The sequence below is a fragment of the Mus pahari genome, chromosome 5 (genome assembly GCF_900095145.1).
Source record: "Mus pahari chromosome 5, PAHARI_EIJ_v1.1, whole genome shotgun sequence".
Taxonomy (NCBI): domain Eukaryota; kingdom Metazoa; phylum Chordata; class Mammalia; order Rodentia; family Muridae; genus Mus; species Mus pahari.
In genome coordinates, this window is record NC_034594.1 from 64,887,018 (window position 1) to 64,912,259 (window position 25,242).

A 25,242-nucleotide genomic window follows, 5' to 3' on the forward strand; every position below is an offset into this window, starting at 1 on the left:
GAGTTCCAGGACTGCCAGGGCTATACAGAGAAACCTTGTCTCGAAAAAAAACAAAAAAACAAAAAACAAAAAACCAAACAAAAAAGGAAAGAAAGAAAGAAAGAAAGAAAGAAAGAAAGAAAGAAAGAAAGAAAGAAAGAAAGAAAGAAAGAGAGAGAGAAAGAAAGAAAAAGTTTTATTCAGTTCACACTTCAGGTCACAGCCTGACATTTCAAGGAAGTCAAGACAGGAAGTGGAAGCAGCTAGTCACGCCCACAGTTAAGAGCAGAGAATGAACCACGTTCCCCTACTCAGCACCCTTTCCCCTCTTTTACAGTCTGGGACTCACTCAAGCTCAGAAAATGGAACTATTAATGTTTAGTCTGGGTCTTTCTATGTCAATAGACAACAGAACAATTCCCCCACAGACATACCAATAGGCCAACCTGATCTAGACAATCCAGATGATTCTAGATTGTGTCAGTTGACAAAATTAATTAAATGGCTGTAGCCATCTCCATAAAGGAAAGGAGGGGAGACACAGGTACACAGAGGACGGAGGTGGGGACCAGGGTGGCACCTGGAGTAGCCGGAGACTGGGAGACAAAGGAATGCTCCTTCTGTGGTGCTCAGGAGGGAGAGCAGCCTGCTAACATCTCCATTTCAAGCTTCTGGTCCGCACCTTGGGAGTGCGTGTTGGGGGAACTTTCTATCATTCCGTGCAGTCAGGACATGATAGCAGTCCTCAGAAACAAGTACACCAGACTGAGGACAGACAAAGCAATGATCAGGGGTCAGGCAGTGGAGGTTCCAGCTCCAGGAATTATGGAGGGTGGGGAGGGGAGTGGGGAGGAGACTGGTGTTTGCTCCCAGAACACATGTGCCTGGGTGATGGTGGTGGAGGTGGGCAACAGGTTTCTCAGGCCATTTCATTCAGTCCTCAGGATCCCCCAGAAGGGATGCGAAGACGATCCTGTTTCATCAAAGTCACATGACAACACTCTCAAAGTCATGTGACTTTGATTTGAGAACCCAGCTGTTAAGACTCCCAGCCAGGTTGGGCCACAGCAAAACAGGATTAACAGGATGTTTCCAGTCACTTCCTCCTGTGATGCACTGCCAGCCAGTGAGCCTGTGAGCCCTTTGGGACAAGGAATGCATTTTTAAGTTGGAGATGCCGTGCAACAACTGTAAGAAAGTCCACAGCGATGTCACAGCCACCCCAGACCCCGCTACTTGGTCTGCACCTGACTCGAGGCAGTACCAATCAGGGTTAAGATGCCATGAACTGTGGTCCTGGGAACCAGTGATGACTAGGAATTCATCTTTGATTTGCATAGCTGCCTGTGTCCATCACAGACATGAAGGCCACATTGGACATAAAGTTTTCTGAAAGATTCTCTGCTACAAATGTTGTCATTAACTCACCTTCTGGCTACTCAGTTTAATTTCTCCAAAGGATGCCAAGATAACTGGGCAGCCAAGCTCAGAACACATGCAACTAGCCCAACTGACTACAGACGACTCTCTCACAGACTGAAGGGTCCACCATCCCCAAACAGCAACACGAGAGGATTGTATATCAGATGGTGTGGCTCTTAAGAATGCGTGACACTGTCAGAACACCTGGCTCTATACTTTCAAGTACCCGCCTCACCCTGCTGATGACAGCTTTTGTACCAATGGCTATGAGGACCAGGGTTTGGGGACAGCTGGCACTGGCTATGCTGTGGTTGACATCAGCAGGCTTTGTCCTGAATCACACAGATGATGCCGGCTGAGCCCATTCACTAACCTCCCACCCCCCTTCTCCATTTATAGGTGATTAGTCATCTATGAATTTTCCTTGGCCAGGATGTTTGTCTTTATTTAGCTTGCCAAATCAGTGTAGCTGTCTTTTCCTTATCAATATTGCTTTTGACTCAGCCACTCGAGCCTTTTACATGGCTCTCCAAGAGAGATGAGGGGTAGGGGGATGTAGCTCAGTAGTGGAGTTTTTGCTTGCTGTGTGGAAGGCTCTCAGTTTGATCCTGGTACAAACAAAACCTTAAAAAAAAAAAAAAAAGAAATGAGGGAGCCAGGCCCTGCATGCTCCTCTGTTAGGCATCCGTTCCGCTATCTGTACCACACACTCCCTGGACACCCGCTGCATCTGGTGGAGTACCAAGCTCTGTGAGTGATCACAGCATCACAGGTATTATTACATAGCTATACCTCAGAGGAGTCAGATGATTGACATCTCTCAGGCAACATCGGGTAGTGAGGTGTGTCAGCATGTGTGTTCCAGAGTATGCAGGTGTGGTTTGCAGAGGAGATAACAACCCCACCCCGGGCTCACATGTTGGAAGCTTGGTCCTCAACTGCTATTTTGGGAGATGGTAGAAACTTGGCTACAGGAAGTCGGTCCCTAGGGTGCTCACTCATTGCCTCTTCCTGTCTCTCCCTACTTTCTGCCTGGTCTGAGGTAAGCTGCTTTGCTCTGAGACACACTTCCTGCCGTGGGATTCAGCCTAACCTCTCACCCACAGCAATGGAGCTGACAATGCGCCAGAGCCTCTGAGACTGTGAGCCAAAATATATGCTGCCTCTTCCTTCTTTGGGACAGGGTCTCTCTATGTAGTCCTGGCAACCCTGGGGCTTGCCAAGTAGACCAGGCTGGCCTTGAACTCACAAACATCTGACTGCCTCTGCCTCCCAAGTGCTGGAATTAAAAGTGCACTTTACCATGGTGGATTCTTTACTTCTTAACTATCTCATCACAATGATGAAAAGGTGGTGTGTGTGTGTGTGTGTGTGTGTGTGTATGTGTTATGTGTGCGTGCATTTGGGAATGCATTCATGTGAATGTGTGATAATGTGTGTATGAGTGAGTAGCCAAGAGTGAGTATGAATGTGTGAGTATGTGAATGAGTTTGTGGGTATATATATATAGTGTGTGTATGTGTGTGTCAATAGAAAGAAAGATAGTTATATAGATTCAAATATAGATAGAAATATAGAAATATACATAGATAGAAAGATAGAGAGACAGACAGATAGATAGATACTGACTGACTGACAGATAGTTCAGCAGCTGTAGCTACAGTTTATGAATTAGCCAGGCTGGGCGCCATCGTAGCTTCCCTCCGTGGCCGCTGCTTTGTGAGCCTGGCTGCTGGATGGTACCCTCAGAGAACGCCCAATTAGACTGACCCACATTTTATGAATCACAGCTTGGTCCCTCAATGGTGCTCTTAGATCTCAATTCTCCCATTTCTTAGCTGCCAAGAACTATGAGAATCACAGGATGCCCTGCCTGGATTCTTGGTGCAGTCTAAGAGTTGGTTAATACTCGCTGTTTCCTGGATGGCCAGTCCAGGCAGCTCTGCCATTGGTGAGGACTGGGACGTGTCTGTTTGCTGTGAACAGCTAGGGTGCCAACAGTCACTGGCCTTGGGTGGTCAGAATCCCGGTCCCAGGGATAACAGCTTAATCTTACCTAGTAAGAATGGCAGCTTGGGCTCTTTGGGTGACTGAGTTAGGTTCACATACAGAGTACAGTCTGGGGGCACAGTCTGCCACAGAGCTCCTGACAGACCACCTAAGCATGGAAGCCTATTCCCAGGAATGCCAGAGCAACACTGGGCACACAGGACAAGGGACAGGATGGTGGTCAGAGAGTGTCGTGGGCCCCTACTGAAGGTTCCTGTTCAAGGAGCATGTGTGTGTGTGTGTGTGTGTGTGTGTGTGTGTGTGTGTGTGTGTGTGCAAACACACGTGCGCGTACACACACACAGACACACACACTCACACACACATTCACACACTGCCAGACTGTGAGAAGTAGCCCTGTCTTGTATCTTCTGTAGTGGGCTCCAGCCCCCCAAACCCCAGCATAAATTTATAAACTTTTCTGTTTCTAACAGCTTTGTCCTCTAGTGAAAAGAGGACTCTGAGTCAGCGCCACCCCTCTAGTCACCAGAGACATGTTCAGAGCAGACTTGCCTCTGGGAGAGGGGGCAGGATGGGGACCAGAAGCCAGGTGTGATGGTTAATATCATCAATTTGACAGGATCTAGAATTGCCTTGGAGACAAGCCTCTGGGCAGGTCTGTGATGGGATTCCCGCTTGGGTTGAATGAAATGGGATGATCTACCCTAATGTGGGTAGCATTACTTCATGGGTGCCAGTCCTGGGCTGAATAAAAGGGAGAAAACAATCTGAACCCTGGCACTCACCTTTCCTTTCTTCCTGACTGTGGACACGCTGTGCCAGCTACCGTACTCCCCTGGCATCTTGCCTTCCCCAACATATGAACCATATATTTTCACACTGATCCAATTAAACTTTAGTTTGTTTTTGAGACAGGGTCTCTCTACATAGCCTGCTCTAAGGTATGAGAAGAGGAGCAAAAACAATGGATTACAAGTTTTATTTCCATGCCTGAGCAGACTCAAATCTGTGACTGATCTAAGGTCCCTCCCATCTTCTTCCTCAGAAGGCTCATTCTTGTCTAGGCATGCTGGACCTTGCTGCGAATCCCATTGAAAGCCTTCAAGGTCATTCCACTTGTGTGTCTGTGTCTGTGCTCCACTGGAGATGCTCAAAACACCACACCCTGCTCACCTTCCTAGTTCTATCTGGCCTGTCCCTTTACATCAGAGAAGCCCCTTTGCAGAGACAAGGTCCTAAACAGACACACAAGCGACCACAGTCAAAGCAACAGACATTCCCGTCATCTCTGGCTTCTTTGTTCCTCTCGTGCCAGGTGGCAGGCATGCACCGTCAAGCAGGTTGAGGCTTTGCTGGGTGGAGAGCCCCCCCTCCCTGGACATCCCTTCTCCCTTATCCATGGCCTCCTTCCATTCCTTCTCACCACCGTCTAGAAAAGTCCCCTGCCCTCCCCTCTAGAAAAGCCCTCTGCCCTCCCTTCTAGAAAAGCACACTACACATTTTTTTTTCTCTTTTTCTTTTGAAGTTCAAGAACAGTTTTGAGTTTAAAAGCAAAACCCTAGGGCAGTAAATTTAAGTCTCTCGAAGATACTGGGAGAAGAAAGATGGAGAAAAAAAGGAGGGAAAGGCCATGTCACTTCAGTGACATAATCACGAGGATTACCATACCGTAGACAAGAAGTCCCATGGTGGGGAGGGAGCGTTAAAGAATGAAAGAGCCCTGAACACCAGAAGAAGCAAACTGAGGCTCTGGCCAGCATCTGACTGACAGACAGACAGACAGACAGGAAGAAGCAATGGGCAGGAAAGACAGACCCAGCCGACCCCCATAATAGCTCAGAGTCACTGCCTTCTGACACCTTTTATACACACCTTCTTCCCAACCTTTTAATTTGAATCAGTTCTTTTTTTTTTTCCCAAACTGCCCTGCCCTTAAACAGTGAATCTTGAAGGGTTCCAGAGCAAGCTAGCAAAGGAAACTCAATGGAGAAATCCCCCCACAGTAGTGCTTCCCACCGGCAGCCTCTGCTAGAAGTAGAGGGAAGTACACAATTTTGTTTTAAATCCTGATTCTTCTAGGACCAACTCAGACTCAGGCTTACCCAAGGTTGTCATGGGGATGAAGGGACCATGGACACCTGTCACATCTATAGCTAAGGAACCAGGGATGCTCTGGCCACAGGCTCACTTGGCAGGACCCATAGGTTGCCTATCTCAGCAATATAGACTGAGAAAGAGGACTGAAGGGGCTGGAGAGACGGCTTAGCATTTACGAGTGCTTATTGTGAAATCAAGGACCTGAGTTGGAATCCCAGTTCCCAGGTAAAAACTTTAAAACCAGATCTTTGAGATTGATTCGAATAATACAATGTAAACATCTCAGGGTCCAGTGTTCAGAGCAGAGTATATGGAAGTGTGTGTCTGTGAGGGAGTGTGTGAGGTGTGTGAGTGTGTAGTGTGTGTGTATGTGAGTTGTGTGTATAGTGCATGAGTGTGTGTGAGTTGTATGTATGAGTGTGTAGTGTGAGTGTGTGTGTATGTGTCTGTGAGTGTATGCATGTAAGTTGTGTGAGTGTGTATATATATATGTATGTGTGTCTGTGAGAGAATGTATGAGTGAGTTGTGTGTATGAGTGTGTAGTGTGTATGTTGTATTATTTCCTGCTGAATATAGCCAGTGCATATCCACATGGCCTCACTGATTTTTTGATGTACCAAATCTGATCCATGGGAGATTGCAAAAATACATAAGAGAAATGTTTTATTTTTTAAAATTACATTTTGCTAATTTGCGTGGGGGGTTGTGTATGCTGCACGAGTATGAAGTGGTCAGAGGATGCCATTCTAAAGTTGGTTCTCTCTTTCCGCCATGTGGATCCCGGGGATGGAACTCAGGCTCGGCAGGAAGCCCCCTTACCCGCTGAGCCCTCTCGGCAGTCCATCTACTAAAAATGTGATATTATACTCTTTGGAAAACATTCTATGTTGTGAATATTCACCTTCTTAATTCTTTGAAAACCTGTTTTTAACTAACTTTCTCTCTCCCTCCTTCCCTCCTTCCCTCCCTCCCTTCCTTTCTTCCTTTTGCAGAGTTGAAGTTAGGACCCATGGCCTTTGCACACACTATGCAAATGCTGTACCACTGAGCAGCACCCTGGCTGTTGAAAACAACACCTTTTTTCAATGTCTGTAGCTCTGATTATTTTATAATAGAAAGTTCTACATTGATAAAGAACTATGTAAATATATTCTTTCTTGGAGCTTGGTACAAATATTGTCATGTCCTTGACAATGCCCACCTACGTACTCTCCCAAACTAGGTTTTAATTGTACGTATATGGCAGGAGCTGGGGATGTAGCAAGCAGAGGGCTTGCCTGGCATGCATGAAGCCCTGGGTTTAACCCCAGCACCCTGTGACCTGGCTGCGGTGGTACAAGCCTGTAACCCTAGCATTTAAGAAGTGGAGGCAGAAGAGAAAGAAATTCCCTTTGCCATTCAGAAGCACAGACCACAGTACCCTGTTTAATCTGCCTTGGATTCTTTGATTTTTAGTGATTTTGACTTTCACTTCTTTCATTTACTTAGTGGGTGATCATAGTGGTTCTTTTAGAAGTGTGTGTGTGTGTGTGTGTGTGTGTGTGTGTGTGTATTTATGTCTCTCTGTGTGTGCACATGTGTGCAGGTATCTACAAGTCATTTTTGTGTTTGGTCATCTTACACCCATCATTTTGATTAAGACAGGGTCTCTCAATGGCCTGCAGCTTCATTAGGCCACCTTGTCAGAGAACATCCAGGGACCCACCTGCCTCTGCCTCCCATTGCACCGCTGCTGTATTATGGTCAGACTACCATGTCTGGCCTTTGACATTGGTTCTGGGTACCCGAATTCAGGTTCTCACAACTGAGGGGCAAGTATGCTACCCAGTGAACCACTGTCCCAGCCCTCAGGCACTATGAGTTCACGGGACTCTTAATATAGCATCCATCCTCATGAATGTCATTGAAATAAACTGAGGTATACAGCTTATTTTTCCACCTTAAGGTGAGGAACATTGGAAGCATTTATGGTTTAAAGTTTGGTTTTTTTTTTTTTTCTTTTTTAATTGGTTTCGGTTTTTGAGATAGGTGTTACTGGATAGCCCAAGCTAGCCCAGACTATGTACCCATGGCCAACCTTGAACTGGAGATACTTCAGCCCCCTAAATGCTGGCATTACAGATTTACAGATATGTACTTACTCACATGGCTCAATTTGAAGTTTTTAATGGTATTTACATTTAATTGTTTGTTTCACTATAATAGAGATGTAGTGAGATATCACAGTTTGCATAAGTTCAATACTTTCTTTTTTAAAGTGGAAGTTTATTTTATTATATATATATATATAATACATATATATATATATAATACATATATATATATATATATATATATATATATATATATATATGTGTGTGTGTGTGTGTATTTTGATTGCATGTACATCTGTGCTCTGCATGCGTGCTCGATACCCTTGGAGGCCTGAGGCTGGTATTAGATTCCCCAGGATCTCAGTTACTGATGGTTGTGCATCGCCATGCAGGGTGCCAGGAACTGAACCCAGGTCCTCTGGAATGGCAAGCCCGTGCTCTTAACTGTTGAGCCCTTTTAAAAAAATGTTCACTGGAAAATAAACACTAGTTCTTGTTATAGCAATATGGTTCTACAGAAACAGGAGTCTCCATTTGGGTAGACAAGTCAGTGGGTAAAGGTGCTTGCTGCATAAGCCAGATAACTTTTGTTTGTTCCCTGGATCCCATATTGAGGTGGAAGGAGAGAACCAACTCCACAGAGTTGGCCTTTGAGCTCCATCTACACTCAGTTTCACACACACACACACACACACACATATCCAGTATGCACATACACACAATAATATATATGTGTGTATATATATTATTTTTGGAACTATGTAAAACAATGAAAGATATGAGTCTCCAGCAATCCTCCTGCCTCAGCCTTTTGAGAGTTAGGATTACAACCACAAGTCACCACACCTACTTGAAAGATTTTTAATGAGGTGGCTTACATTCTCATTCACTGCACAAGTCCTTGGACGACTGTTTTACATAGACTACCCTATGACTCCTTTTCAGGCTCCCTGAGCCCCTGCTCTGTCTCTCTTCACAGAACAGCACAGTGTGTGGCAACCTACTAGGCCTTAGAGCCCTATCCATCATGGCTCTACCTGCTATGAGCCTCTCTTTCTCCCCGCCTGAGACGCCATCCAGAAGACGAGGGAGAACCACATAAGCAGGCCGGAAGGATTTCTAAGAAAATGAGCGAAGGCTTTCCATGAAGGAAGACAGCTGTAACAGAGCGGAGACTATGAGGGTTGCCTGCTTGGTCTTGACCTTGGAAATTCTCATGATCTCTACAGAGAGTGGTGGAAGGATCCAGGAGCCCTGCTCTCTGGCTTGTGTTCCCCTAAAGCCTACGCGAGGCCTGGCTCTTGGTTCAGGAGGTGCTTGGGCTGCAAAGAAGGTGTCTTATGAGCAGGTGATGCTTTTCCTTTGGGAATAAGGAAGCTACGGGGTGGGGGTGGCTTTCTCTCTTTGTACATTCCCAAATGCTTCAGCCTCCCACTGTGAGCTGAGTTAGCAAGAGGCTCCCATTAGATGTGGCTTCCTCATCTGAACCTCCTAGCATCCGAAGCTCAAGCTGAACATACATCTTTTCTTTACAAATGACCCAGCCTCTGTACCGCTATAGCAACAGAAAGTGGCTCCAGACACTTGCATTTTATGCATAAGCCAATGTCACACAGCCAAGTAGTAGAGCAAAAAATCAACACCCAGGCAGGTGTATGCCAGCACAGGTGTGACTATCACTCTGTCATGTGCCTTTGGCTATACTGTGGGGAAAACATTACAAATGTCAGAAGAAATAATATTCAGAATATAAAAACTACTACTCAATCAAGAACGTCAATACGGAAGCTTAACAGAAAAAGAGGCGACGAGGTTGTGTTACATGTTACATGTACCCCAGTGGGTGAGATGTCTGTCTAGCATGTGCCCTGGGTCCCATTCCCAGCACCAGCTAAACCTGGCATGATGGTACATGCCTGGAAATCTAGTACTCGGGAGGTGGAGGCAGGAGGATCAAAATCCAAGGTTGGGACTGGAGAGATGGCTCAGCAGTTAAAAGCACATACAGTTCTTGTAGAGGACCAGGGTTTGGTTCCCAGCACACGAATGGCAGCTCATAACCACCCATAACTACGGTTCCATGGGATCTGATGGGCACCAGGCATGCATGAGGTGCACAACACGCACACAAGCAAAACATACACATAACTCAAGGAAGTAAAAATAAGTGGAATAAAATTCCTATTTTTAAAAAGCAGTCATTCTCCACTAACTAGTGAGTTTGAAGCCAGCCTGGGCTACATGAGACCCTATCTAGAAGAAGGAGAAGGAAGAGGAGGAGGAGGAGGAGGAAGAGGAGGAGGAGGAAGAGGAGGAAGAAGAAGGGAGGACAAAGAGGAAAGGAGGAGAAGGAGAAGAGGAAGAAGAGGAAGGAAGAGGAGGATGAAAAGAAAGAAGGGCAAAAATAAGATACCCAAACAACACACACTGTTTACCATTGGATCAAAGAACATGTGAAGGTTTAGTACTGGAAGTGGATATGTGTGTGATCACAGCCTCTCTCACAGTTGGTAGCAGGGTGAAACTCCAGTATTTTTACCCCAACCCTTGGGACCAGAAGAGTTTCTGATTTCAGATTTTCATTTTTGGGTTTGGGAGTATTTGCATAAAAATGATGAGCAATGTTGGAAGTGAGACTTGGTTTAACTATGGAACTCATTTATGTTTATATGCATTTTATGCATACAGCTTAAAAAGTAATTTAAATTTAATTAATTTGTGTGCATCTGTCATGTGTGCTTGTGTGTGTGTGTGTGTGTGTGTGTGTGTGTATGTGCTCACACAGAGGACAGAAGAATGTGTTGATCCCACAGAGCTGAATTTGCAAGCTATTTTGAGCTGATTGTTATGGGTGCTGGGAGCCAAACCCCAGTTCTTCACGAGAGCAGAGAATGTTCTTAACTGCTGAACCATGTCTCCAGCCCCCTAAAAGTAACTTCACATAAAATGTTTCCAACTGTTTTACATGTGAAAGAGTTTGCTGGTGTAGGATTGTCCACTTGTGGCATCATGTTTATGCTCAAACATTTCTGATTTTGGAGCATTTTAGATTCAGGGTTTTCAGACTGGGGCTGATAGCTCACACTGCCCTTTGAACACCCTGTGTTGGGATCTGATGTGACACACCCTTTCACTGTTCTTAGGTGTTCATGGTCTTGCAAGAAGACAGGGATATACTGAAGATATGACTGAGTTATCTGGAGCCTACCCTGCCCCATGCAACCCCTGCATGGTGTCCACAGAGCCCCCTGGACAGCCATTGAGCAATGCTGACCACTATGGTCTCTTGTGTTCTTCTATCCTTATTTAAGCCACTTGTTAACACAATGCAGTCATATCCCTTTAATCTTTTAAAACGCAGGCAGGTGCGGGTGCTGGGGGAATGGGCCGTTTCGAGGCAGGGTTTCCATGTGCAGCCTGGAAGTCTGCCTTCCAGCTGGGCAGGGGTCCCTGTGCTCCGTGCCCAGCAGAGCAGGGGTTGTTGTCATAAAAACTCAGGTGCAAGCTGTGAGGGGCCTGAGGAAGGAAGGTGTTTGTATTGTCTGCTTTTGAAAAAATAATAAAGGCGTGTTAGTGGGCTACTTATGGAATTTAAAAACACTTAGAAATAAGTGGTTCCTAAACCCACCTGAAAGGCCTTTGACAATCTTTTCTATGTCTGATAACATGGCGGCTTGGTTTTCTAGCCTACTAGAAAGTTCCCCATTGCTCATTCACCTTTATAACAGGGTGTGTGTGAGCTCAGCCACCGTATTTACCTATTATTATTATTATTATTATTATTTGCTTCTCGTTTCTGTTTAAGTTTTTAAGGTAGGCTGTCTTGTAGCCCAGGCTGGCCTCTAACTGCCTATGTAGGTGAGGATGACTCTGAACTCAAAATCTTCCTGCCTCTGGCCACAGAATGTGCTGGGATAACAGGCATGTCCCATATGCCAAGTCCTGCTTCTTTGCTGTTTGTCACCTTCCTGTGTGGGACATAAAGGACAGGCTCCTCTGTGTTTAGCTCCATTTATGCTGGAAAAGTTTTTTTTTTGTTTGTTTGTTTGTTTGTTTGTTTTTACTGTGTTTCAAAGCTTTAAATATATGAACTGACCTCAAACTTTCATTTAACGACAACAACCATCCAAAGTTTTGATGCACTCCCATGCTAAGTAGCTTGTCAATATTTAAATATATTTCTACTTGATTCTGCCAGACAGGACGCACAAGTGAACCCTAGGCGGTCCCTCAAACTGCTCCCTTCCTCAGTAATGGAGCCTGTATTGAATTGGATGACACAGACAGGAGCTAGGGCTCTGTTCAGGTCATTAGCCCTTGTAGCATTGTGTTATGATGCTCTTTCATCTATGAAGTTCATGCACAAGCAAGTTACAATAATAATAATAATAATAATAATAATAATAATAATAATAATAATAATAAATTCCTCTTTCTCTCTGTCCATTAACCACGGTTTCTACTACTGACCATCCTCTCTTCTCTACCACATGTTCCTGAGACTCACAAGATCAAGACCCTTGCTCAACAGACACAGACACTGGCAGTCTGGAGAGATGGCTCATCAGTTAAGAGCACGGACTATTCTTTCAGAGGTCCTGAGTTCAAATTCCCCGCAGCCACGTCTGTAATGGGATCCGACGCCCTCTTCTGGGGTGTCTGAAGGGTGTACTCACAAACAAACAAACGATCCTTGCTACTCACTTCTGTTACTGACAACTTCCGGATGATTATTTCTTCCTGCTCGTAACCAACCACTGCACTGCCCACTGCTTCCTTCTATCTCCCCGACTCAGGGAGAGCCGCCTGGACCTTCACGCAACGGATCTCTTGGAGCCTCAACCATCCAGAACCCACAGGGCCCTCCAATGTGGGAAGAAACACAACTGACTATCACTTACAAAACACTGGAGTTATTTCACAGCCACTGGTTCTGTGCCACTTAGTGCTTCGATGTCACCGTAACAGAAAGATGTTACCCCACCAAACAAACCACCTAACACCCCTCTAGGGGCACTGAACCAGCCCAGAAAGTGGCTGGGCGATCTGTGACCTGATCTGTGAAATGTTTCTTTCCCTAGCTATGTTAGAGAGACAGGTTCTGTTCTGGCGAGCCAGGACTTCAGCCCCTCAGTGGGTCCCTCAGATTCCCTGCACCTCCAGCCTGGGGCCCTGCATTACCTCCTGCAGCTTGATCTCCTCAGGCTGGAGAATGTCCAGCACGCCACTGCTCTGGATCTCAGGGAGGTCTTGCCAGAGGTTGAACCTGGAGTGGGGATTGCTGAGCAGGCAGATCTGAGGCAGAGCTCTCCTCTCAGGAGGGCTGGCCAGCTCCTCCTCCTCCTCCTCGCCCTCCTCCTCCTCCTCTCCAGCGTCTTCCTCAACTTGGGACCCATCCGAGTTGCCTTGGATTTCTGCATCTTGCTGCCTCCGCGTTTCGATTTCTTGGAGAGTTGATTTGTCTCTATACTCTTGATACAGGAGCCCTGAAGTACCACAAAGACAAGAGCAGGATGTCAGATGGAGGTCCTTTCAAAGCCCACCTCCAGCCCCCCCCCCCACCATACACACAAAGAAAGCGAGCATGCACCAGGTCGTACCAGCAGGCTCCAGCCCTGCAGAAGAGACCAACCATAGCTTTCATTTCTGGGGGGATCAGCATGTGTAAGTTTCTTTTGACAAGTAAAGAATCCCTGAGTAGATTCAAAATTGCGTTCCCACACGCACACAATAGGAAAAAAAAATAGACTGTGATGTGTTAATAGGCATGCATGCAGAATTGATGAAAATATCCCAATGATGTTCTAATATCCCATGAGGGTCCTTTCCCCACTTTTAAATGATTCAGTATTAAACTTAAGCTTGTGCATCCCTTAGTGGGGAGTGGCTCTGAGTCTTCATGTTGAATCAGGGTCTCATCAACGAGTCCAAAAGGAACTGTTGCCTCTGACACTCACACTTGAGGGCGCCATTCCTGACCAATCACACTTAAATACAAATGTGACCCAAATCTCTGAGGGAGACTAGGGGTGCCGATGAATCAGTGTAAAATCAGCACCTCACAGGAAAGAAGAGAAAATAAACATTTGGGGTGTTCTGGCTGCAGAGCAGAGGGACAGTCTATCCGCACGGGCTGGCAGGGACAGGAGCACGTGACACTGCCCACTGAGAGGCTGGTAGAACCGCATAGGTCATGCTGTAGAAGCAGAACTCTGCCCTGGGGGCCTGTGCAGACCCCAGATAGGCATGCTGATACATCTGCATAACTGGCAGGGAGAATAGGGGCCATGGCAGTTCCCAGGACTACAAGGGCATCAATTAAGTGGGGGCAGGGCAGAGCCAAGGCCCTAACTCATGGCATGGTTACAGGGTAGAAGACAAGCCCTGGCAGCTGGCTGGCGCTGGACCACAAACGATATTCAAGTAACGAGCTTGGAAAGTGATCTGATGGCACCATTGGTAGAAGCAAGGGACAGAAGGCTGGGGTGACAGAGAGATGTAAGTTTACTTGGGGTGACAGGGGATCCCCAGTAGGCAGCTGCATACACTGGTATGGAGCTTTACCCAGGTATAAGGTTAAGTGGGATCCTTGCAAAGTCCTTGCTGTGGAGGCAGGGTGGACGTGGGGCACCATTCCTTCTCTGTGCAGCTTGGAAGTATGCAAACAGCAGAAGCAGGGGAAAGAGAAATTGATCACCGTGGGAATCCTGACAGCGGCTGGAGAAATCACAGTGGCGGGAGCCTCACAAATCCATCCTGCTGATTCTATCATTTGCTTCCGGCACTCAGTGACTCTGTGACTCTACATCATGAAGCCTTTACAGCAAGGCAGGACAGCCCCAACTTCAGGGGATTCAGAGCTTGTGTTTTTAATAGTTGTCCTAGTTGCAGAATGCAACATGTAGTTCACTGTCTGAAGGGATGCTAATGAGCATTAGAGTTGGAGCCAAACTCCACCCAAAGCTGATGCACTCCAAGGATGGTCCAATGTCAACACAGAAACCAGTTCAACATACACACATGCATGTCTGTGTATGTTGGAGTACACATGTGTGTGCATGTGTGTGTGCTTACATGTGGAGGGCATGTATCACTCTTCAGGTCCTGGACACCTTGGGTTCTTTTCTTTTTTTTTTCTTTTGAGACAGGATTCCATATTGGCTTAGGGCTCACCAAATAGGTTAGGCTAGCTGGCCAGTGAACCCCAGGGGTACTCCTGTATCTGGATTACAAACATGTTCTGGCATGCCTAGCTTTCAGTGGGTTCTAGGGGATAAACCCAAGTCCTCACACTTGTGTGGCCAGCAATTTGCCGCCTCCCCGGCCCTCCAAGCTAACTATCATCCAGTCGTTCTGATGATGTTTGCCGGAGCTTCCTCACGGTGACTTAGCAGAGTGGGTACTTAGTCATGGTTGAACACCTTTTAAAAATCACCATTTCCAGGCTTCCTGGAAGTGTCTAACTTAGCATGCTTTAAAGGCTCAGAAAAACACATGCCACAGCCAGCAAACTGCGGGCAAATACTACCCCAGACTTCTTGGTGGCACATGTGCTGGAAGGAGACAAAAATACCAGCACTGTGGGTAGCTGTGTTGGAAATGGTATTTCTGAAAGTGTTGCACAGTGGACGCCGCCTCTTCCCTGTCCCTTCCCACCCCTGCCTTCCACTGAGGAGGAGAGGGCTGGGCTGGACACTGTGTGCTCAGGGAAGTGGGCGGGGTCAATGGAGGCTTTCACCAGTGGTGACGGAGGACTGGATACCTGAATTCGATGCCACTGAGGGACGGAGGTCTGAATGCTCCCCTTCCCATCCCCAATTCCTATGAGGAGATCTAAAGCCCATGTGACAGTATTAGGAGGGAAGGCCTTTGGGGAATTGGGTTCCTTGGATGGGATTTATTAGAGGCTGGAGGGCTCGTCATTGTTCTGCCTGCCATGTGGGACTCTTTCATGATCCATGAAGCAGAGAGAGCGACTCTCACTAGACACAGATCCACTGGGATTATTGGCTGGCAGACCTCTGAGGGGAAACATCTAACTGTTTATACATTAGCAGTGTTAAGATTGTAGCACATCCCCCTAAAGGCTCATGTGCTCTTTGGGTTGGTCTCCATGCCAGATGGTGGAGAGGGGTCTCAGAGAAGGTAATTATGGGACACAGGCCTCTCCTCTTGTACATTCCATCAGAGCTTTAGATCAAGAAGAGATTGCTCTAAAATCAACTGTCTGGCCCTGGACCTCTCTAGCTTCCCTCTCATGGTGTCACCTTTGATACCATTTCCTGTGTGTGGCATGGCCCTCACTAGGGCTAACAGAAACGGATCGCCTGCTCTTACACCTAAACATGTGAGCTAAATAACCTCTTTTCTGTATAAATTTTCTAGCCTCAGGGATTTTGTCACAATACAAAATATACCAAGACATCCAATGCAAGGTATGGATTAATATACCAGCCAAGGAGACAGAAAGAGAGGCTATCTTCTAAGGGTTTCTTTAAAAAAAAAAGTGGGGGGGGGATCTGTAGTCAGTTGAATAATAATGACCCCCAGAGGCTCATCTGTTTGAATGCTTGGTTACCAATTGGTTGACTACTGGAAAGGATTAGGAGGTGTGTCCTTTATTGGAGAAAGTGTGTCACTGGGGGTGGGGTCTGACATTTCAAAAGCCCATGCCAGGCTCAGTATCTGCCTGTGGATCAGGATGTAGCTCTCCGCTACTTCTTCAGGTCCTGCCTGCCTACCTGCTGCCATGCTCCCCGCCATGATGATAATGGACTCACTTCTGAAATGGTAATGAAGCTCCAATTAAATGGTTTCTCTTATAAGGGTTGCCTTGGTCATTGTGTCTCTTCCCAGCCATGGAACACTAAGACAGAAGCCATCTCCAGTAGACACATGAAGGCAAACTATCCTTCCTGCTATTACAGACAGACCTTGGCTTGAAGATGTGGTGCTGGAGCTACAACAGATACCTTGTAACACAAAAGCCAAAGAAGAAAGGGAATGAAGAAAACATAGCTGGGTGACTGTGTAGGGGGAAAGAACCAACTCTTGAACTTTCTACCTCTTGATCATTAACGGGCATGGATCATTCTCACTGCAGACGACGGGTTGTTCTGCATACTGTTACTTCCAGCCAAACCCTCAACACTTGCCATGTTAGAACATTAAAAGGACGCCAGCTGTACTCCAGCTCCTGCACTCCTGGGGTTACCATGATGACAACTGTCTAACCATTTTTTCATAATCTTTCATTTTTATTTGTCTTAAATTCTAACTTTCATATAAATAGATTTATCTTGTGCCACTTCTGTCCTCAAGGTACAAGGTCTCATGGTTGTTTCCCATGTGTGGCAACAGTAAGCACTTTCCCATGGATGCTAACGTCTCCGTCTAAGCTCCTGCTCTTACTGAAATGATCCTTCCTGGGTCAGCCTGGTTCTGTTAGAAGGGGAGTTCCCAGCTCCTCCAGCTAAAGCGCCCTCTACCCCACCGTTCAGCATCTATCTTCCTGAAGAGAAAGCAGTTTCCTTTAAATCTTCCAAGCCTACTTGTAAAGGGCAAGCTACTCAGTTATTATTTAACAAGCAATTTCTACGTGCCAAGCAACATGTTAGGTGCCAGAGACAACGACGACGACGACAACACTCTTACATCCCCAGCATCCTCAGCCTGACCGCTAGAGAGACAAAAAAAAAAAAACCCGGAGTGGGCTCAGTTTACCCTCAGGCAGCGATGGATCGCCCAGCCTCCAGTTCTCTCCTCCCAAGGCCAGGGTAGGAAGCTCCCAGCTCAAAAGAGGCCTCAGCCTCGCAAAGAAGTCTCCCTACAGTTGGGTCTGCTCCCCTTCAATTCTGGAGACACTGTGTCCCTTACAGGGTTTGGCAGTGGGAGATAATCATTACGCATATATTTTTTAAATCTAAGATTTGTATTTAAAAGAATAGATTGCTGATGGCTTTGACAACATCCCAGAATATTTTTTAAAGCAGCTAGCATCATTCCCCAGATTAACAGGAACAGGTCACAGGTGGCCCCGGGGGTACAGTGAGGAACAGTTCGATGTCAAGAGCAGTTTTGAAGTGCAAATTCTCCAACCCTTGGGATGCCTCAAACCTCCAACAGCTCACAGAAATTCCTCCCAGTTCTGGAGGAGCAGGACCGCCAAGTGCTGTTCCCTAGGGCCATCCCAGGCAGCCTTTTGGAAAGAGTCTTCTGGGAGGGGGTGGTGGGGGAGGGGGGAGGCACAGAACGCACTCCGGCCTCTTTTGCTTCCACTCATGCGTTCAGGGCCAGCCTGGTTCTACCCAGAGCTCCCCAGTACAGTTTTAACTCCTTGGCTACCTTCCAGGTCCTCCCAGGACCTCCCTGTTGAGGTCAAGGAAGGCTTCATCCTCTCTCTCCAGCTACTCCATTCTGGAAACATTTTCTACAGGAAAGGGCTGGACCAAGAGTGTCCTACAAGAGACATCAAGATCAATACCCACTGCTAAAGCCCAGCGGAGAGTCTCAAGCTCATAACCCTGGAACTCAAGTTCTCGAGGAGGAGACCTGCAGGAGGTCCAGGCTAGCCTGGGCTACTGAGTAAATACCAGGCCAGCCAGGGCTGCAGTGTGAGACTCAGTCTCAAAAATACACCACAATCCGGGCTAAATTAGCCCAGTGGTGCAGCACTAATAAAACTCGGCAGTTCTGCCTAGGAAACCATTAGAACTAGTCATGTCAAAAGCCACATGCCAGTCAGCCAGCATCCAGGGTACCCTGGAAGCCACCAGGCTCGCATGGCCCAAACGAGTCGCTGCCTGCCCTGGACCCACCTATTTGTTCAATGAGGTTTCTCCAGGAGTCGGCAGGAATGGGATGGATCATCTGTAGGGCCTCGGTGAGCGTGGTGGGGCTGTCGGTGAGGGCCGGGCACTCCTCGGGTGTGGTTCCATTTCCAGGGGTGGAGGATGACTCGCTGCAAGAGAGGGAGGAGAGCGACGGCTGTTTATTTTTAAGCAACAACGCACCTTGGCTAGATCGCAAGAGGCGACTGTCGGTCAGCACAAGCGGCTGCTGGCTGGAGGGTACTGCCCCTAAGCGCTTCCAAGCCAAGGGGGTCACAGTGGCCGCCACGTGTCCGGACCGGGCAAGCCCGACAAACCCTTTTTGTCACCATACCAGGGTGCGACGGGGTGATTCACTCCCACACCAGTCCGCCCAAACCTTCATGTTTTTCAAGCTCGCGGACAGGCGTCGGAAAGTTGGCGTACTCTGGCCGCTCCACTGCACGGAAGGCCACCCCAACGGGTCCTACGAGCCAGCTGCCACCCCATTCCCTTAGCCGTCCAGTGCCCCCGGCTCCACTCGGGCCTCTGTCCTCCAGTTCCAGAGGCTGGGAGGGCAGAGAGGGGCGAAGGGCGGGACGCGCACACTCTGAGCATTCAGGGACAGGGTGCAGGAGGCCACCCCACGCTAGGACTGGGTGCTAGTGACTGGACCAGGACGCATGGCTCTCCCAGGGGGAAGATCCGTCGGGTTAGAGTTAGTGGGGGGCAGCAGGAGCCCGGGGGCCGAGGACCCAGATAGGCCGCAGGGGTCCGTGAACATAGCCTAGGGAGCGAGTGGGAGGGAGCACGTGGGGATGGTGCGCGGGGGCCGGGATGCAGCCGGTCCTCACCTGCCGGGCAGGTGTCCCGCCGCCGAGTCGCGCGTGTCGCTCTCCGAGGTGGAGCTGTCGTGGTCCACGGCGCAGGCGGCGCTGAAGGCTGCAGCCAGCAGCTCCATGGGGACCAGCGACCCGGTAGGCTCAGGGGCTGGTGGGGGGCCGCGCGGGGGGCCCAGGGCCCAGCCGGGGGCAACGCGCGGGCTCGGAGTGAGGTCGCAGCGCGCGCGGCTCAAGCCGGAGCTGCTGCCGCCGCCGCCGCTGTAGAGCGCTCCCGCGGACGAGCGCGCGCCTGGAGGCTCCCGGGGTTGCCACGGCAACGGGGGAGGCGGGCGGGGCGCGCGCGGCGGGGGCGAGGCCTGCGGCGGCGAGGTGGGGGCGCTGGGGCCGGGTGCACCCGGACCAGGGGGCGGTGACTCCCCACATGGACCGGAGCCCCGCAGCGCCTGCCTCCCCCTCGGCCGCTGGGTGCCTGGAGACGCTGGGACAGAGGGGACAGAGCTGCCTCAGCCTGTCTCCCCCCTCTTGCCAGTGGGTCGTTTTTCATAGCTCTGCCCCGGGTTTCTGGAAGGCGAGGGCGAGGCGACCCTCTTTCCCATTCCTTGCCCATTACAGTTCAGTCTCCTAGATCATGCTTTGGGAATGTATGCCCTCTATTCTCAGTTGGAGAGAAAACAGTTATTTCTCCTGCTCTTGACTCTCAGGTGTGTGGGTGGGTGGGGGGACCCCCCAGTGCAGACGTTCCTGAGTGGGTCTTTCTGCTGGACCAAATCTTTCCCAGCGACCCTCAAACACTGCTGGGAGTTAAGGAGAAGAGTCGAAGTTCCCAGAAACTGCAGTAGGATTTCCCTACCCACAAGTAGATCTGCACCCTACTGTTTGTTAGCTAGTACAGCGCTCAGATAAACTAGAATATAAGCGAGAGAAATAGCTCAAGTCAAGAGTAGCTGTGGCCAGTTCTGTAGGTACCTGGGGGTGAGGGTAGGACATGGTCCCCTCCACACTCCACCTGTGGGCATTGGTTATAAGGAACCGGTTCCTGGGGGTTTGAGGCAGCTTTGTTTATTGGTTTTTCTGGTGTGTAAGTATTCTGCCCGCATGTATGTATGTGACCAATGTGTTTGCCTGGTACCCTTCAAAATCAGAAAAGAGCATTGGATCCCTGGAACCGGAATTATGGAATTACTGGAGTTACATGGTTGTGAGCCGCCGTGTGTGTACTGGCAACTGAACCTGGTCCTTTGCTAGAGCAACACGTGCTCTTAACACCTGAGCTGTTGCTCCAGCCTCAAGTGTTGCTTGTTCTTGGATGAATAGGTGAGAGGCACAACTGGGACTCAAGAGAAACAGCGACGGTTAAGGGAAGGGAGGATTATTTTATTTGGAAGGGGCAATGGTTAGTTTAATTGCCATATGACACAGCCTAGCAAGGGCAACCACAGAAGAGAGTATGAAGGAGGGCTTGTCTACATCAGCCGTGTCTGTGGGGAATTGTCTTGACTAGGTTAATTGAGGTGGGAAAATCCAGTCTACCTTTGACTGTGCCATTCCCATAAATGGTGTTAGACAGAAAACCAAACCAAACCAAACCTGAGCTAAGTGGTGTAAGCATGCATATGTTCCTATCTCGCTGTTCTTGATTGTGGATGTCTTGTCAAGTCCCTGCCTTGACTTGAGCTAAAATAAACCCTTTCTCTCCTAAATTACTTTTGGTCTGGGTATTCCATCACAGCAACAGAGAAGAAAGCAAAGCAGGAGGGATCTGTCATCCCCAGGTTGCAGGAGCTGACCTAATCCCCCACCACTCCCTGACTCAGTGTGAGGAGAGGATTAGAGATGGCAAAAAGCCCCCTGAATCTGGACAGGATGGATGCTGAAACTCACCCCTGCTTTCCTGAGACACAGTTCTCTCAAGGCCTTATGGGAGTTGAAATACAAGCTCTGTGGTCCCCCACCCCCCACCCCTGGGCCTTTTTCCCACCTGCACCTGCCTTTGTGATTCCTCCAGGATGTCTCCACTCGATGCCTTCCCTTTACAACTCTGGTCCATAGCCGTCCTCATCACTACCATCCTGGGCTCTGCTCTGGCTGCCATGACGACCCATCAGAGATGGGTGGGCTTCTTCTGCACAACTGGAGCCTACCTTATACAGTCTGAGGTGTGGCTGGGCGGGCTCTGGTATGGCAGACAGCTGATTTCTCATTGCCTTCTGGCAGAAAGGGAGGGAGGGTGTTCTTTAGAATTTTCTAATCTCATTTGTGAGGGAGTCACCCTCATGTTGTAGAAGCTTCCCAAAGGCCTCATGTCCTAATAACATCATATTGGGGAGGGGGCACTTGTTTCAACATGTGAATTTTGGGAATACAAGCATTCAACCCATAATATTGGAGCTCCACCCCCCCACACACCCCAAATTTATTTCTGTACACTCAGACTACATTTCATAATCCAAACAACACAGTAGTCTTAACCATTCCCAGCATTAACCTTAAATGTGTTAGATGTGTTATCTACATCATTTCAGTGGTGTAGTGCAAGGCCCCGAGTTGGATGCCTGTTCCTGGGGAAAAAGAAAAGCCAACAACAACGAGTTAACTATGGTTAAGACTCAAGGTCTGGCTTATCCTCAGGTAACATTTCTCATCTGAAACCAAACATGATGTGACCCTTTAAATATAGTATTGGGACAGTTGGGGATCGATGCCCTAGTTACAGAAGGGATGAAAGAGGTGACATGTCAGAGTCCTAGTATGATGCTAACAAAGTTTCCAGAAACAAGATTCACCATGAATGTGGGCAATACCATCAATGGAGCAAGGTCCCAGGTTGAATGAAAAAGAGAGAGCTAGTTGAGACATTTCTTTTGTCTCTGTGCTCCCTGACTGTGATGCAATGTGGCCAACTGCTTCATACTCCTGTGGCCACCAGGACTTCCCTACCACTTTAGACGGATGGCACCCTCAAACTGTGAGCCCCTTGGACTGTGAGCCAACACAAAGCCTTCCTTCCTGAAGCTGCATTTGCTGGGGATTTTGTTTTGGAAGCAAGCACAGTAGCTAAAACATCTGGTCAAAGACAATTCCCTGAGGCTTGGGCATGTTTCTCTCTGGACTGTGGCTCCGCCTTGCACATCACTGGAGGGGTGGCCTGGTCCTACCTTGAGATCACCTAGTGGCAGTGTTGCCTTGCTGCTTGTTGGGGGCTGGCCCATGCTGTGGCTCTCTGTGGCCTGTATCCATGCCCCACCAGGGTTTGGAATGCTCAGGCCACAACTCTCTCTGTGCATGTAGGTGTCCTCAGAGATGAGATCAGAGCAGTGGTTCTCAACCTTCCTAGCACTGCAACCATTTAACACAGCTCCCTATGCTGTGAGAACCATAAAATTATTTTTCTACTACTTCATAACTGTAATTTTGCAACGGCTGTGAATCATAATGTAAATATCTGATATGCAAGATATCTGATATGTGACCCCTTTGAAAGGGTCATTCGACCCCCAAAAGCCATAGCAACTCACAGGTTGAGAACCGCTGGAGCAGAGGCAGCTCTGCCCTAGTCTATGTACTCTGCTCTGTCACTAGCCCAGGGTCAGCATGAGAGCTAGCCTCGACTTCTGTGCATCCTTGCATGTGCTAAGGGCTTACTAAATCTCCACTGGTTCCCCTGAAATCCTCAGAGCAATCTCTTTTTCCTTGGTATATGCACCATTAAAAGTCTTTCCTCTCGGGAGCTCTGGGCCTTGCTGGCTGCCTGCCTACCTCCAGGTTCATTGATAAACCTGCTTCAAAGGAATACAGCTGGGATAGAGCAGAACCCCTGATGTGCTCCTTTGTCCCCCATGCACAGATACACAGACAGAACACACACACACATGCCACTTACTCAATACATACATAAATAAAAATAATTTAAAAATACTTTCCCTTAATTAGTCTTTCTCACTGAGGGGCCTCTTCTTGAACCGGGGGGGGGTGTGGGGGGGTGATTTTAAACATTGCCATTGGAGTTCTGTGACCTGAAGGCAAAGGTCAGCCTCCTCCTGCAGTCATAGCTTCCCAGGGTCCTGTTACCCTTAGAGCTCTCCAGGCCATAGGCTTGTTAAAAACCATTCCCTCCTCTAGGGCTTTTGGTGATGTCCTCTAAGACTCCTGGAAAGGGAGTTGAAAGGAAGGGTTAGATGAGGCTGGCCTGTGGAGGATTGTCTTGAATGACTTAATTCATGTGGGGAGACCCAGCCTGAGAGCGGGATGCTATTTGACTTGAGACAACTGTGGGAAAGGTTGTCCCCCACCAGGTCCCCTCCCCTTTATCACCAGCAGTGGCCACTTGGCCCCATGGTGCTCTGAGGACGAGTATCTCTAGGAAGAGCATTTCATGGCAGTGAGCAGGGCCTGCTGGTTTGCATGGCTCTGTCCCTTGAATCTGACGTGACACGAAGTGGGAGCTGTCACCTTCACACGCCGCTGCACCAAAGAATAAAGATTCAACTTTTCTACAAAATCCAAAAATACCACGGTGAAATTACATACATTAACATGAATATAATAAAATCTTCCAGTTGAAAAATAAGCTAAAAATATGCTCCTAATTATAAAATCAGTTTAGAAACTCACTGAGTTCTGAGACATGTAACCTTAAGCTAAATTCCCCGTGTTCTAATTCCCATCATATTAGGGCTTATTAGGCAGGCTGTTATTAAAATCTCTACTTCGCTGACATTTTGCTCTGAATCATTCACAAAGCAAAGCACTAAGTGATATTTCAGATGTTTATATCTGGCTGGCACACAGTAGGTTCTCTACATGTATGTGAATAATTTAATAGATTTTTAAAAAAGAAATATTTAGCATTTTTAGACAGTTTGTCTAAGAGTTATTTATGTCTTCTCTTAGGTTATAAGTGTTTTCTTTTTTTTCTTTATGTGGCAAACCTCAGCATTCAGGCATCTTTATGCTTTCTGAGCTCCAGGTCTCATTGGTGCCTCGGCAAACCTCAGCATTCAGGCATCTTTATGCTTTCTGAGCACCAGGTCTCATTGGTGACTCGGCAGATTTGGAAGCATATTGTCACGGCTAGTGTGGTGGTTTGAATATGCTTGGCCCATGGGAAGTGGCACTATTAGGAGGTGTGGCCTTGTTGGAGGAAGTGTGTCACTGTGTAGGTGGGTTTGGAGGGCTCCTAGTGCTCAAGCCCTGTCCAGCTGGGAAGAGGGAGCTTCCTCCTGGCTGCCTGTAGAAGCCAGTCTCCTATTGCTGCCTTTGGATCAAGATGTAGAACTCTTGACTCTTCCAGCACCATGTGTGCCTGGATGCTGCCATACTTCCACCATGATGATAATGGACTGAACCTCTGAACCTGCAAGCCAGCCCCAATTAAACGTTTTCTTTTATAAGAGTTGCCTTGGTTATGGTGACTCTTCACATCAATAAAACCCTAACTAAGACAGCTAGTGCCCTAATTGTCAACTTGACACAATGTGGAGTCATTGGAGAGAAAAAGCCTCATTTGAGGAATTGTCTATATCTCGTTGGTTTGTGAGCAGATCTGTGGGAGGTTGTATTGATTATCAATTGATGTGGGAGAGTGAAGCCCACTGTGGGCTGCAGGGTTTCTCAAGCAGGTGGTCCTGGTCCTTAAAAGCTAGTTAAGTATGAGGCAGAGAGGAAGCCAGAGAGCCTGCCAGCAAGCCATATTCCTCTACGTTTTCTCCTTCAAATTCCTGCATGAATTCCTGCCTTGGTTTCCATTAATGATGGATCATAACCTGAATGTGTAAGAAAAAAAGAATCCTTTTCTCTCCAAATTGCTTTTGTCAGTGTGTTATTACTGCAAACGAGATGAAACCAGAGTCGTTTAATTCTCAACTAGACCCAAGAATCACCTGAAAAGGAAGCCCTAGGAAGGGATGGTTTACATCAGGCTGGCCCATGGAGGAGGAAGGGATGGTTTACATCAGGCTGGCCCATGGAGGAGGAAGGGATGGTTTACATCA

The 25,242-nt window shown here is 47.9% G+C and overlaps 2 protein-coding genes across 3 annotated transcripts in view; one reads left to right on the plus strand and one right to left on the minus strand.

Moving 5' to 3' along the window:
* The window catches only part of Ngef (neuronal guanine nucleotide exchange factor), a 98,289-nt gene that overhangs the window by 15,249 nt on the left and 57,798 nt on the right, over window positions 1–25,242 (minus strand). Inside the window, exons 1-3 of one of the 2 annotated variants that reach the window (XM_021198289.1) lie at window positions 19,265–19,531; window positions 18,420–18,562; window positions 12,784–13,088 (exon numbers count right to left, since the gene is read on the minus strand). In XM_021198289.1, coding sequence (XP_021053948.1) covers window positions 12,784–13,088; window positions 18,420–18,562; window positions 19,265–19,371 — 555 coding nt within the window. In that variant the 5' untranslated portion in view covers window positions 19,372–19,531. Of the gene's footprint in view, window positions 1–12,783; window positions 13,089–18,419; window positions 18,563–19,264; window positions 19,532–25,242 lie in introns of those variants that run through there. The other variant, XM_021198288.2, reaches the window with a different exon arrangement.
* Neu2 (neuraminidase 2) overlaps window positions 19,336–25,242 on the plus strand; it is an 85,765-nt gene continuing 79,858 nt past the window's right edge. Inside the window, exon 1 of the mRNA XM_029538753.1 lies at window positions 19,336–19,387. The gene's annotated coding sequence lies outside the window, so the exon portion shown is untranslated. The remainder of the gene's footprint in view (window positions 19,388–25,242) is intronic.